This window comes from Peromyscus maniculatus, chromosome 23 (genome assembly GCF_049852395.1).
Source record: "Peromyscus maniculatus bairdii isolate BWxNUB_F1_BW_parent chromosome 23, HU_Pman_BW_mat_3.1, whole genome shotgun sequence".
NCBI classification, from domain to species: domain Eukaryota; kingdom Metazoa; phylum Chordata; class Mammalia; order Rodentia; family Cricetidae; genus Peromyscus; species Peromyscus maniculatus.
The window spans coordinates 5,052,639-5,065,108 of NC_134874.1; the positions used below are offsets into that span (position 1 = coordinate 5,052,639).

Below are 12,470 nucleotides of genomic sequence, written 5' to 3' on the forward strand. Positions count from 1 at the left end.
GCGAGGAGAGGTGTGCTCTGTCTGAATCTGTCTCTTTCCTTCCCTCCCTCCCTCTTCATCCCCCTTCCCTCTGGAGAGAAGGACAAACATAGAAGAGAAATCAAAAGCAAAGTTTTGTACTCTTGGTTGTTTCTCCTTGGTGCTGTATGTGTTGTGTAGTACACGTGTGTTCCTGGTTGGTGCTGTATGTGTTGTGTGGTACACGTGTGTTCCTGGTTGGTGCTGTATGTGTTGTGTGGTACACGTGTGTTCCTGGTTGGTGCTGTATGTGTTGTGTGGTACACGTGTGTTCCTGGCGTGCTTGCTTGTGAGGGTGCAGCGGGGAGGCTAGAGGTTGGTGTTGGGATGTCTTCCTCAGTCATTTCTCTGATCTTTTTGAGACAGGGTTTATCACTGACCTGGAGCTCCTGCTTTCTGCTAGACTGGCAGGCTAGTGACCCCTCAGGATGCTCCTGTCTCCTGTCTCTGTGTCCTTAGTGTGTGTGTGACAGGTGTGTGCCGTGCCTGGCTGTTACCTGGGCAGTGGGGACCTGACCTCAGGATCTGACCTGGTGTTCAGCACAGTGATCACCTTACTCCCTGAGCTGCCTCCCCAGTGCCTGCTTTGTGTGGTTCTTTGAGACGAGGCTTCACTGTGCAGTATCCCCTGCCTCTGCCGTCTTCCGGCCTCAACCTCCTGAGCTGGGATTGTAGAGCTATTCCATCACGCCTGGCTAGCAATTAAATCTTGCAACCAACTGGCCCAGGCTGGCTTCAAACCTGTCTTCCTAACTTCTCACCACTCAGGGAGCTTGCCTCTCCCTCAGGGATCTAAGGACAGCAATAGATCTAACCTCTGGTGTACAGTAAATGGGCACAATGCCCCTGAGCAGACCCAGCAATAGCCACTGAGTTCCCGAACCCGGGGAATTTAACTGTACTATGCATATTCCAGTTTTCCTACAGGAGTTGGGAGTTGGCTGTAAAATTAAAAACAAAGAATTCCCGTCACCTCGACAGTGGACTGCTGCTTGCCTCGCTGTGCCGCGCCATTGACTTTCCGCGGTCCACTTCTTCAGTGGAACTGGAAGCTGGCACAGCAGGATTGTTTTGTTCCAAAAGAGTTGAGTTTATCCAGACCAAGACATCAGGTCTCGGCAGCTTTGAGTGTCGCTGGCAGTGAGCACTAGTGTGACTTGGCCAACTGGGAGCATTTCAGGCCTCAGTAGGGGCCCCACAGTGCCGCTCACCCCTCGGCTTTAATGGTAGGTGGGGCTTTGAGGTTGGTGGCCACAGGGGAAAAGTGTCTTTTGACCAGGAGGTCTTTAGGACTCTCTGACCTTCCACTGATGCTAGAGAGTGAGTGAACACTTGCAGAGATGAAGGCAAAGGGAGTCCACGCATCTGAGCACAGGAACCCTGGGATCACGTTGGCGGAGAGTGGCAGATAGACGCTTTTCTGAAGCTAGCAGCCGAAGCACAGCGGTGGGAAGGGAAGAGAATGTTCCAGACAGCTATCGTCCCTGGAGCCTGTTGGAGGCCTGTGGCAGCCCGGGGGAGGTCACTGGGCACACGTTCTAGTCGGTGTCCTTTGTCTGGAGGCCAGTGTGAGCCACCTCAGATGAAACACCTACAGGCTCTCTGGTGCTCCTCCTTGGTGAACTCAAGTTCACAGAACCACCGGGGTTACCTTTTCCTATCTGACTTGAGGCAGGAGCCACAGTCACAGAGGCCCAGGGCAGTCAAGAGAGGAGAGGGGTGAGGGTGGTCGGTGTGCTGCACCCTTCTGTTGGAGGCCTCAGGTAGTGATTGCCCCGGGCTAGGTGATGTTGAGGATTCCCGGGAGCCAGTCGGGGAGCTGGAGCTGGAGCTGGGGCCCAGGCTGTCTGTAGCCGGCCCTCAAGTCAGCCACTCCCCGGTCTCTGATGGCAGGTGGTGAAGAAGGCTTTTGTACGAGGAAAGGGGAATTAGCAAGCAAGCACAAAGGAGATGTGGGAATCTTACTCCTTGACTTCATTCCAGACTCAAAGGAGAAGAGGGACTTTTACTTTGATATAGCTCATGGCTGAGGAAACAGAGTCAAAACGTCAAGGATCAGAGTTGGTTGAATTCTGAAAGCCCATCCTCTCTGAGCTGCTGGTAGCTGGCATAACTCATGAAACAGCACGTTGTCTCTCAGGGAGCGTGACAGGTGATCTGAACCTCCACAGTGGGTGGCTGCTCCGAGGAACCCAGTCGGGGTGCCAGCTGTGAGAGCTGTGAGGTGGGGACCTTTACAAGGGAGCAAACCCAAGCTCAGGAGAATTGAAGCAGCTTGTCAGGCAATAAAACGGTTTATAGATGGTAGATTAGTCTTAGGTGCCACATATAAACACACGTGGGTTTTCCGACATCTTTATTGACACACAGTTCACTTGCCATGAATCTATCTCTGGTGGTTGAACCGATTGTGTTTTTGTGCCTGGTCCCAGCGAGTGGTGTCTCTGGGGGGGTTTGGTGGCGCAGCCTTACTGGAGGAAGTATAGTACTTGGAGGTGGGCTTGAGATCACACACACATCTATATGACGTGTGTGTGTGTGTGTGTGTGTGTGTGTGTGTGTGTGCGCGCGCGCGCGCGCGCGCACCCCCCCCCCCCCCCCCCCCCCCCCCCCCCCCCCGTCCATCCTCACTCTCTGCTTTGTGCGTAGGATTGGGGTGTGAGTTACAGCTTCCTGCTCCACCACCATGACTACCCACTGTAGTGGATTCTTAACCCTCTGGAACTGTGAGCCAAATAAACGCTTTCGTTTCACTTGCCATGATCACGGTACTGTTCTCACAGCCGCAGAAAAGTGGCTCCCACAGCGCTCTCCATCTCAGGTGGCCTAGCTCAAGGTTTTTAGTATGTCCACTCCCATTAGCCAAGTGCCACGTGGCACCTGTGCCACTGTCTGTCACCAAGCAGTGGAGCAGTGGCCTGGTCTGCCTGCCTCGGCCCAGCCCCTTCAATGTGCTAGTTCTGGCAAAATCCAAACGTAGGTTTTGTTTTTAACCTGTTAACACTTGAAAAATCTAAAAAAAGTATTTAGATTATTTTTAAAAATAATAAAGAAGTAAAAAAGGAACCGTATATTCTTAGCATTTGCTCTTCACCCCTCCCTAACCCTTCAGTCGCAGGCAGCTAACGCATTTCCTGTCTTGGTACACCTGTCTCATCCGGGGTTGCACATGATTAGGCTTGTGAAGCTTGTGGTCTTTTGTGTCTAGCATGATGATGTTACAACATGCATCAGTTCTCCATTTTTATTTATTTATTTATTTTTTATTTTTGGTTTTTCCAGACAGGGTTTCTTTGTGTATCTTTGCGCCTTTCCTGGAACTCGCTTTGTAGACCAGGCTGGCCTCGAACTCAGAGATCCGACTGGCTCTGCCTCCTAAGTGCTGGGATTAAAGGCGTGCGCCACCACCGCCACTACCCGGCTAGTTCTCCATTTTTATGATGAAAGCAATTCTTTTGCATTGATAGACTGTATCCTGTTCATTTATAATATGGTCACTCTAACTTTCTGAGCAATTTCTGATTTTCAGAGAGATTGCACTTTTCTTTTTTTCTTCTCTTTGGGACAGAGTTTCTCTGTGTAGCTCTGGCTATCTTGGAACTTGCTGTGTAGACTAGGCTGGCCTCAAACTCACAAAGAAAGGCATGTGCTACCACCGTCTGGCTTTTTTATTTATTTATTTTTTTTGGCTCATCTGAAATGTGCTATGTAGCCATTGGTAGCCTTGAAATTCTGAACCTCCTGCCTCTGCCCTCAGTGCTGGGGGTCCAAGTGTGAGTAGCATGCTCATCTAAAGGGAATATTCCTTTCTCAATGAATTATTTTGGCGCCTTCATTGAACTTTTACTGAATCGGATGGTGCCTACTATAATCCAGACATAGGGCATGGAGGCAGGAGACTGAGGACCCCCAGGTGGTCTTCACCTACATACCAAGTCCAGGCCATCCTGGGCAGGTGAGACCTGTCACAAACAACAACACAAATCTTTAAAAAAACAAAAGTAAAGAAGGTGTTTATTCAGGGGTCTAAATTTTATCCTCGTGACGGGGTGTTTGTCCTCATGGCAGTATCACCCTGTCCTGTGTTTTTGTGTACTATGTTTTGAAATTGTAAAATGGATGTCCTTGAATTTGGCTTTTCTCTTTCAGAAAATTAGTTTAGTGTATGGGTGTTTGGCTACATGTATATGTGTGCGCAATGTGTGTGCCTCCTGCCCTCAGAGATCAGAAGAGATTGTTGGAGCCCATGGAGTTATGGGTAGCTGTGAGTTTTGCTGTGGCTGCAGGGGATGGTACCCAGCAGCTGGTGCTCCTGACTGCTGAGCCTTCTCTCTATCCCTTGGCTTTTCTTTTGATACTGATGACTCTGGGTTCTGTGCATTTCATATAATTTACAATCAGTTTGTCAGTTTCTACAAAAACCTGCTGGGATTTGATGGGCATTGCATTGATTCTACCATAGTTCAGCATAGGTTGTCTCTAGCTAGTCTTCTGAACCGTGAGCATCAGCTGTGCTAATGTTTCTTTAAATTCTTTAAAAATTCTTTCAGTGGTTCTTCAGACCCTTCAGAGTGTGAGCTTTGTCTTTATTTTCATTTTTTCCTTCAAGTGTTTTTTATTGTTTTTGATGCTGTTGTACGAAGCATTGTTTTCCTAAGGTTTTCTGTTTGTTTTTTGCAAGTGTATAGAAATGCAGTTGGCTTTGTTTTATACCGTGATCTCTTTGTTTTGGTTCGGTTTTTCTTTGGTTGTTTTTGTTTGTTTGTTTATTTGAGGCAAGGTTTTTGTGTCCTAGAACTGGCTCTGTAGAGGCTGTCCTCCAACTCATAGATCCTCCTGCCTCTCTCTCCTGAGTGCTGGGATTGAAGGTGTGCATCATTACCGTGGCTGTACCTTGATCTTTTATCTTGCAACATTGATGAGTGTGTGGATACTAAATGCATTTAGTATTAGTTTTTTTTTTTTTTTTTTTTTTTTTTGCTTTTTCAAGACAGGGTTTCTCTGCGCAGCTTTGCGCCTTTCCTGGAGCTCACTTGGTAGCCCAGGCTGGCCTCGAACTCACAGAGATCCGCCTGGCTCTGCCTCCCAAGTGCTGGGATTAAAGGCGTGCGCCACCACCGCCCGGCTAGTATTAGTTTTGTAGTGTACTCTTTAGGGTTTTCTGTGTACATCATCCTATGAGAAGAGATGCTTTTATTTCTTTACATTTTACGTATGTTACCCTGTGTTCTTCTGTAGGCGTGTGTTTCATGTGAGTGCAGATGCTCAGCAAGGCCAGAAGAGGGTGCAGATTCCCCTGGAACTAGAGTTAGAGGGGGTTGTGAGCTCCCTCTGTGTGAGCCCTCTGCAAGAGCAGCATGAGTTTTTTTTAATCTGCTGAGCCATCTCTCCAGCCCACTGCTCCTGACCTGGGCTCTGGGGACAGCCCTCAGGAGGTGAGCTTGTGTGGGAAGTGTTCCCACATGCCGAGACGCATGCGTTCATTCTTGATTTTAGTAACCCAGAGCTTTTTCTTAGCATCTGTCAGTGCAGTGGAGGACTTTGGAGACCTTTGCCTTTGTTGGTTTGAGAGCTCCTTATTTCTCCCTCATCTCTAGTCTCCCATAGTTTTCAAATCACATTGTCACCATAGTGTAACCGGGGATGGGGTGGGGTGGGGGGGTTCTTCGTGCCTTTCTCATTCCAGGTTGGAAAGGGAGGCCTGGTAAGCCCGAAGAATTCTCATCAGCCATGCAAAATGTGATGCCGAAATGTGTCCTTTCCTTCTGTGGTTTGGGACAGAAGGAAGCTAGCTTAGTGATCTGGGTCTTATGTTTTATATCATGTCTGAGATAACTGCCCAGGAGGTGAGTGCTGTGGCAGCCTCAGTCGGTCGGTGCTTCTCGGTTTCTGGGTGTGGAGGAGTAAGTAGTTCCCTTTCTATGGTAAACACAGTAAAAGCTGTGAAGCCGGCCTGTGTGGCTGGCTGCAGTGGGCCGAGCCTGTGGCTGGCTTAGACTGCACTTGAGGATGGAGTGTGTGTAATGGAGGGGAAGGGATGCTAATGAGTTTGCTAATTACTTCCTCACTGTTAAGCTTCAACTGTGTTCCAGCTTCACAAGTTCATAGTCCTGCTACTTTTAGGAAAAGAGTTATTTAATGCAAGTTAGAGATTAGGATGGCAGGAGCTAAGAAATACAATACTTAGACCCCATTTTGTTTTATAGTTCAATCTCTTTGGTGCAGTGGTCTAGCCATACCCTTGGTGAGGAACCCTGGCAGGGGTGTGGACTGTAGATAGAGACATGATGGTGCAGTGGTCTAGCCATACCCTTGGTGAGGAACCCTGGTGGGGTGTGGACCGTAGATAGAGACATGATGGTGCAGTGGTCTAGCCATACCCTTGGTGAGGTCCGGGGAACCCTGGCAGGGGTGTGGACTGTAGATAGAGACATGATGGTGCAGTGGTCTCCCGTTTTCAGGGCTTTCCTTTCTGTCCACTTGACACAACCTAGAATCACCTGGGAAGAGAGTCGGAGGGAATGTCTATGCTGGGTTGGCCAGTGGGTGTGTCTGTAGGGATTGTCTTAATTGGCTTAGTTGATGTGGGAAGACTCAGCCCATTGTGGGTGGCACCATTCCCTGTGAAGGGGGTTCGGAAATGTGCTGAGAGTACAGAAATTGGAGCTGGAGAGAGGGCTCAGCAGTGTAGAGCACTGGCTGCTCTTCCAGAGGTCCTGAGTTCAATTCCCAGCAACCACATGGTGGCTCACAACCATCTGTGATGGGATCTGGTGCCCTCTTCCGGGATGAAGGTGTGCATGCTGATAGAGCACTCATACATAAAATAAATAAAGAAATCTTTTTTAAAAAAGAGTGGAGAAACGAAGCTGAGAACTGGCAAGTGAGCATGCATGTGTGTGTTTCTCTGCTCTTGACTGCTGTGATGAGACCCGCCGTCCTCTCAAGCTCCTGCCCTTGCAGCTTACCCAGAGCGCTGCCTGGTGACCTGGAATGGCGAGCCAAATAAACCTCCCTCGTAAACTGCTCTTTAGTCGGGTGTTTCACCACAGCAACAGAAGTGAAAGTGGAGTCCCGTGATCAACCATGGTCCGCAGCTACTGAGCGGGAAATTCCGGAGAGAACGCGGCCATTTCCAGTTGTGTGCTGCTCTGCTCTGCGTAGGGTGATGAGATCCCTGCCGAGCACCCAGTCCTGCTGCTGACATGGGCCACCCTTGTCCAGCAAGCCCACGCCGTGTGCTGCTCTCCATCAGTCACTACGCAGCCAGCCGCTGGGCGCAGCCGCTCTGCAGGTGGAGAGCCACCACCATGCTGGTGCTCAGACGCCTCTTACTTCACTACTGTCCCCAAAGAACAAGATGATACTGGCACCTGGGATGTGCCAACGGGGAAGCTAAAGCCGGTCCTTTCATGCAAAGATGAGACAGCTTCATGAATTCATTTTTTAGACAGGGTCCTCACTATGCAGCCCTGCCGGCCTGGAAATTGCCTTGTAGACTAGACTGGCCTTGAACACAGAGGGATTCACATACCCTTGCCTCCAGGGTGCTGTGGTTAACGGTATGGGCTGCCCTGCTGGGTGAAAATTCTTCATCTTATTGTATGAATGTATGTGTAGGAAAAGCACAGTGCATTTATGCGGTTCACACTGTACTTAGCTTCAGGCTTTCACAGGTTTCCTGGGACCTATACCCCATGAAAAAAAGGGGGGTATCTTGTTTTAGCACCTGGGAGAGTGCCGAGGCCTGGGGTTGGCCAGGGACCTCCGGGTCAGCAAGCACACTGCTTCCCACTTCTTTTCCTCGATAACAGTTCTTCTCTTCATTGCACATAGCTGTGATAAAATTTTGCAGAACAGGAGGTTGCGTAACTGTCAGCGCGTGGCCGTTAACCCTCCGTCTCACCCCCGTCCTCCCTTTCCTTAGCAGCCTGTGAGGCATTTGCTGGAGACGACAGTTGACCCGAGCAGCTGTGGTTCAAGGCAGCTCACCTTTGCCGAGGATGTTCAGCCTCTAGAAAGGCTCTTGTTCCCTCCGTCCGCAGCAGTTCACTGAGTCCTGGGAAGAACTTGCCACGCTGTGCCGAGCTGTGCCATGCAGGCAGGCCGGGACACTGACACCACACCAGACTCGGTCACTTGGCTCCGGTGCTCCAGAGGAGAGCTCTGGGAGCACAATAGGAAGGGAGAGCGCAGACCCCGCGTGTGTGCTGTGCGTCTTCTCCCATTTCCCCACACTGTGTCCACAGGCGTGCCTGACGGGGCTCACTCACAGTCACGGAGACCTCAGCTGCTGCTGTGCGCCCCTTCTGGGCCTGTGGAACTCAGCACACAACCTCTGTTGTGCTGCTTTGTAGCAGCCGCCCCAGGACTGACGTCCCGATGGGACCCAGCTGATGTCCCGTGCTTTCAGTTCTGACCGCAGGCCTGCACTTCCTGTTCTGAACACGAATGCTGGCCCGTGCTTGAAGTCACCACCCTCGGTGGACAGGGCGCTTGTTCTCCCTGACAGCCCTGGCCTCTTTAGGTTTCACTTGAATGGTGTTGAAGATTATGGTGTATGGTGGAAGCCATGAGGCCTAGAGTCTTGTTTGTTTATTAGGCCCATAACTTTATAGAAACAGGAACTCATTGTTTAAAAAATTAGCTAAAACAAAAGAAGAACTTGAGCACTGTGATGGTGCCCTCCTGAAACCCCAGCACCTGGGGGTGGAGGCAGGAGGAGGAGGAGGAGGAGGAGGAGGAGGAGGAGCTCCAGGCCAGTCTGGGCTGCCTGAGAACCTGTTTCAAACAATAATGAACCCAGCCAACTCACTGGCCATCTCCTTTGTTTCTGGTCCCATGTTCGTGTTTGACCAGTGCTCACATGCGCGCTTACACACACACACACACACACACACACACACACACACACACACACACACACCTTGCAGCATCTGTTGCTGAAGTGTGTGTGTGGTGTGTTCTGTTTTCTACACTTCGTGAGGCTCACAAGTGCCTGCCTGTTCATGCTCATTATATATGACCAGTGTGAGATTTTCATGCTCTGTATGGAGGTCCAGTGTGTGATTTTCGTGCTCTGTATATATGACCAGTGTGAGATTTTCGTGCTCTCTATGTATGGCCAGTGTGAGATTTTCGTGCTCTCTCTATATATGTCCAATATATGAATGCATTGTTTGATTTTCACAGAATGCAGAAGCTCTGGACCCACGGGGTCGGACATTACTGCACCTTGCGGTTTCTTTGGGGCATTTGGAATCTGCTCGAGTGTTGCTGCGACATAAAGCAGATGTGACCAAAGAGAACGGCCAGGGATGGACAGGCAAGTATACATATTACCCAAGCAGTCATCTCCATGTTTCTGGCTGCAAATGAATAGTCTCAGGGTAATTTTCCTCTCTGTCAGCTGGGCACGATGACAACATGAATCCAGAAAGCTTGATTCTCACAGTCTTGACCCCCTCAGTGGAGGGTGACTCCTCTCCCAGAAATGGTCCTTCTGGCATCTGTCAGTGATGCCAGTTTTACCCTGGTATGGTGGGACTGCACTGAGGCCCACAGTGTAGGTGAACTCAAAGATATGAATGCCAGAAGTAGCCTCTTGGTGTTCGCTGTTTGGACACCCTCTTACTATCAGAGACAATAGTCTTGTGTGGGCCAAGCAAGGACACTTGTGTGTGCAGGTGAGTCCTACCTGCCAGAGCTAAGTGTAGTCACGTCGGTGTGAGTGCATGAGGGGTGTGATCGGGCCAGTAAGTGTGCTGTTTTCTTTCATGAAGTGATGAGTTGGTTATCAGAAGTCATGGCCATGCCTCATCAACTCCAGCTTCAGTCCTCTGCCTCTCTGAGGCACATATTGAGCTCCACAGATGGCTCTTCATGCTGGCACAGGAATCTGTCAGAGAACATGAGGATGCTTCGTGATTCAGTTTTGCCCTTTTGTTTCCTAGTTCTGCATGAGGCTGTGAGCACGGGTGATCCCGAGATGGTCTACACCGTCCTGCAACACCGAGACTACCATAACACATCCATGGCCCTTGGAGGTGTACCTGAGCTGCTACACAAGATTCTTGAGGTAATCGTAAGACTGCGCATGCCTTCCTCTGAGCCAGACACTGCCGTTACCGTGGGAGACGGCCCCATGGCCTTGTGTGTCTTCCTTAAGAGTAGTGAATATGCCAGGCGGATCTCAGTGAGTTCGAGGCCAGCCTGGGCTACAGAGGGAGTTCCAGGACAGGCTTCAAAGCTACTCAGAGAAATCCTGTCACAAACAAACAAACAAACAAACAAACAAACAAAAAAAGACAGAAAGAAAGAAAGAAGAAGAATAGTGTATATGGTATTTTGTTGCCCAATAGTGCCGACAGTTTACCTAGGGCCTATGTTCCTAACAGGGCGCCTTGTGCTGAGGTGACCTCACAGAAATAGTGATGGGCACAGTTGCTGTGTGGCCATTGCCAGGGTCTGTGTACTGCATCTCCTCAGCACTCTGGTCACTTGTAGCCAGTGGTATGGCTTCAAGTCCATTTCCGTCATTCATCGGCAGTCACTGGCTTTGGGGACATCTTGTGAATCGCATTGTGAGAGCGCTATGGCTCTGGGGTCTTCCTTTAAAGACCGGGGATTCCTAGCCTCCAGGGTAGTCTGGGGTGATGGCTGTCATTCTGTAGCTGACCTCTGCTATCTGGGGGCTCTCTCGGGAGCACCTGTGATACGCCCACCCCGGGCAGCAGCAGACAGAAGGCAGCGGGGGAGACGCCATCTTCAGTGTTCCAGAGTCTCAGCTTAAGCACGGAAGTGACTTAATTAGCTACTAGCTAGTGATCAGTTTTACAGTAATAGTTAAGGACATTCTTGAGTAAAATGACTGTTTGGAGAGGAGGAAGAACTCGGTCGGCTAGAAGTAAAGCAGCCGTCGGCCATTGTCTGAGCACTCTTCAGAACGGTTTTCTGAAGCGAGAGAAAGCTTGGGAAGGTACTCTTTTCTCAGATAAGCACAAAAGCACTTCCCGTGCAGTGTGAAGTAGTTAGATACGCTTTTTAAAACCGGATGTCCGGTTAGGGGTGTGCAGAGGTCACATGGCTCCGCTGTGTTTTCATCAGAGCTACTGTAAGCGGACCCCAGTCATTTGTGTTCTGTTGCTTTTTGTCTTTTTTTCCTGAAGCAGTTATCCCATGTGGCTCAGGCTGGTCAGCCCAGGACTGACTGTCCTCCCACCTCACCTCCCAGGGCTGGGATCCCAGGCGTGCGCCACGCCTGGTTCCCGGAGTGCTGGGGTGGAAGTCAGGGCTTCTGGCCTGGGAGGCGTGTGCTGTGTGCACTGTGTGCACTGTGCTATGTGCCAGCCTTTCAGTTGTCTGTGTGACAGGGAAGAAATAGGATGGAATGTAGAGACTGTTTTTGAAGACCTGTATTGACCGTTAGAAGTGAACTGGTGACATTGCTCCGTGTTTGACGCTTCAGGGTACAGTCTGTAAACCATTTTCAGTGGCACCAGAAGCTATTGTTGGTGGCTGTATGTTTCAGCATTGTCTCTTAGAACATACATTAACATTCCTTTCTTACCAGTTACCCTTGGATGTTGTCTTCGCCCAGTAATTAAAATCTTGGCTGCTTTCACTCAGGGTAGATTTCCTTGCCTTCTGCTCCATACAGGGACAAAAGCCAGTGCAGAGGGGAAGAGTAACGGGAGACTGAGGAGACAGTCTGACCTGTACTGTCTCCAGGACAGGGTCTCACTGTGTAGCCCTGGCTGTCCTGGAAGTCACTCTGTAGACCAGGCTGGCCTCGAACTCAGAGACCCTTCGTATCTCTATCTCCCAAGTGCTGGGATAAACACATGCAACACTATGCCCGGGGGTCTCTCTTTTTGGATGATCAGTTGGCTTTCTTAAGTAGCTCTTCAAGAGCCTTCTGTAAGAAATTAATGAGGGGCGCACACACACACACACACACACACACAGTCCTAAAACAAGGATGCTGTGGTGGCATAATACTTCAGAAAGCCAAATTCTAAAAGTTTCTGAGGAAACCGAGACGTTGGTTAAGCGAAGGGAACCCACTCCTGAGGAGGTAGTGTCGGCCTCCCTTGCCATTCTGTACTGTTGGCCAATCAATGTGAAGGACTTCCCAGCACATCCACCCTTTCCACTCAAGTTCCCTGAGAAGAGCCAGAACTGAATTCCTTCTCTTGGCGGTGAATAGGCATCAGCCATTCCTAATTCTCTAATACTGGGAGCCTGCTGGTCCCACGTAAGGTTAACCTTGGTTCCATCCTACCCAGTCACTGTTCTTCTGTTAACCTTTTCTTTTCTTCTTTTAAGTGGCATTTCCTTATTTGGGGTGTGGGTGCGTGTATGTGGGTGTCACAGGACTCCGTGGGGCTGGCTCCCTCCTTCCACCACCGTGTGGATCCCAGAGAAGGAACTTGGGCACCAGTCTTGGCTGC

At 50.0% G+C, this 12,470-nt stretch overlaps 1 protein-coding gene across 2 annotated transcripts in view; it reads left to right on the forward strand.

Moving 5' to 3' along the window:
- Window positions 1–12,470, forward strand: part of Ankrd13a (ankyrin repeat domain 13A) — a 34,018-nt gene that overhangs the window by 3,807 nt on the left and 17,741 nt on the right. For both annotated transcript variants that reach the window (XM_076559971.1, XM_076559970.1), the window contains exons 2-3: window positions 9,211–9,343; window positions 9,972–10,096. In XM_076559971.1, the coding sequence (XP_076416086.1) occupies window positions 9,211–9,343; window positions 9,972–10,096 (258 nt within the window). The remainder of the gene's footprint in view (window positions 1–9,210; window positions 9,344–9,971; window positions 10,097–12,470) is intronic.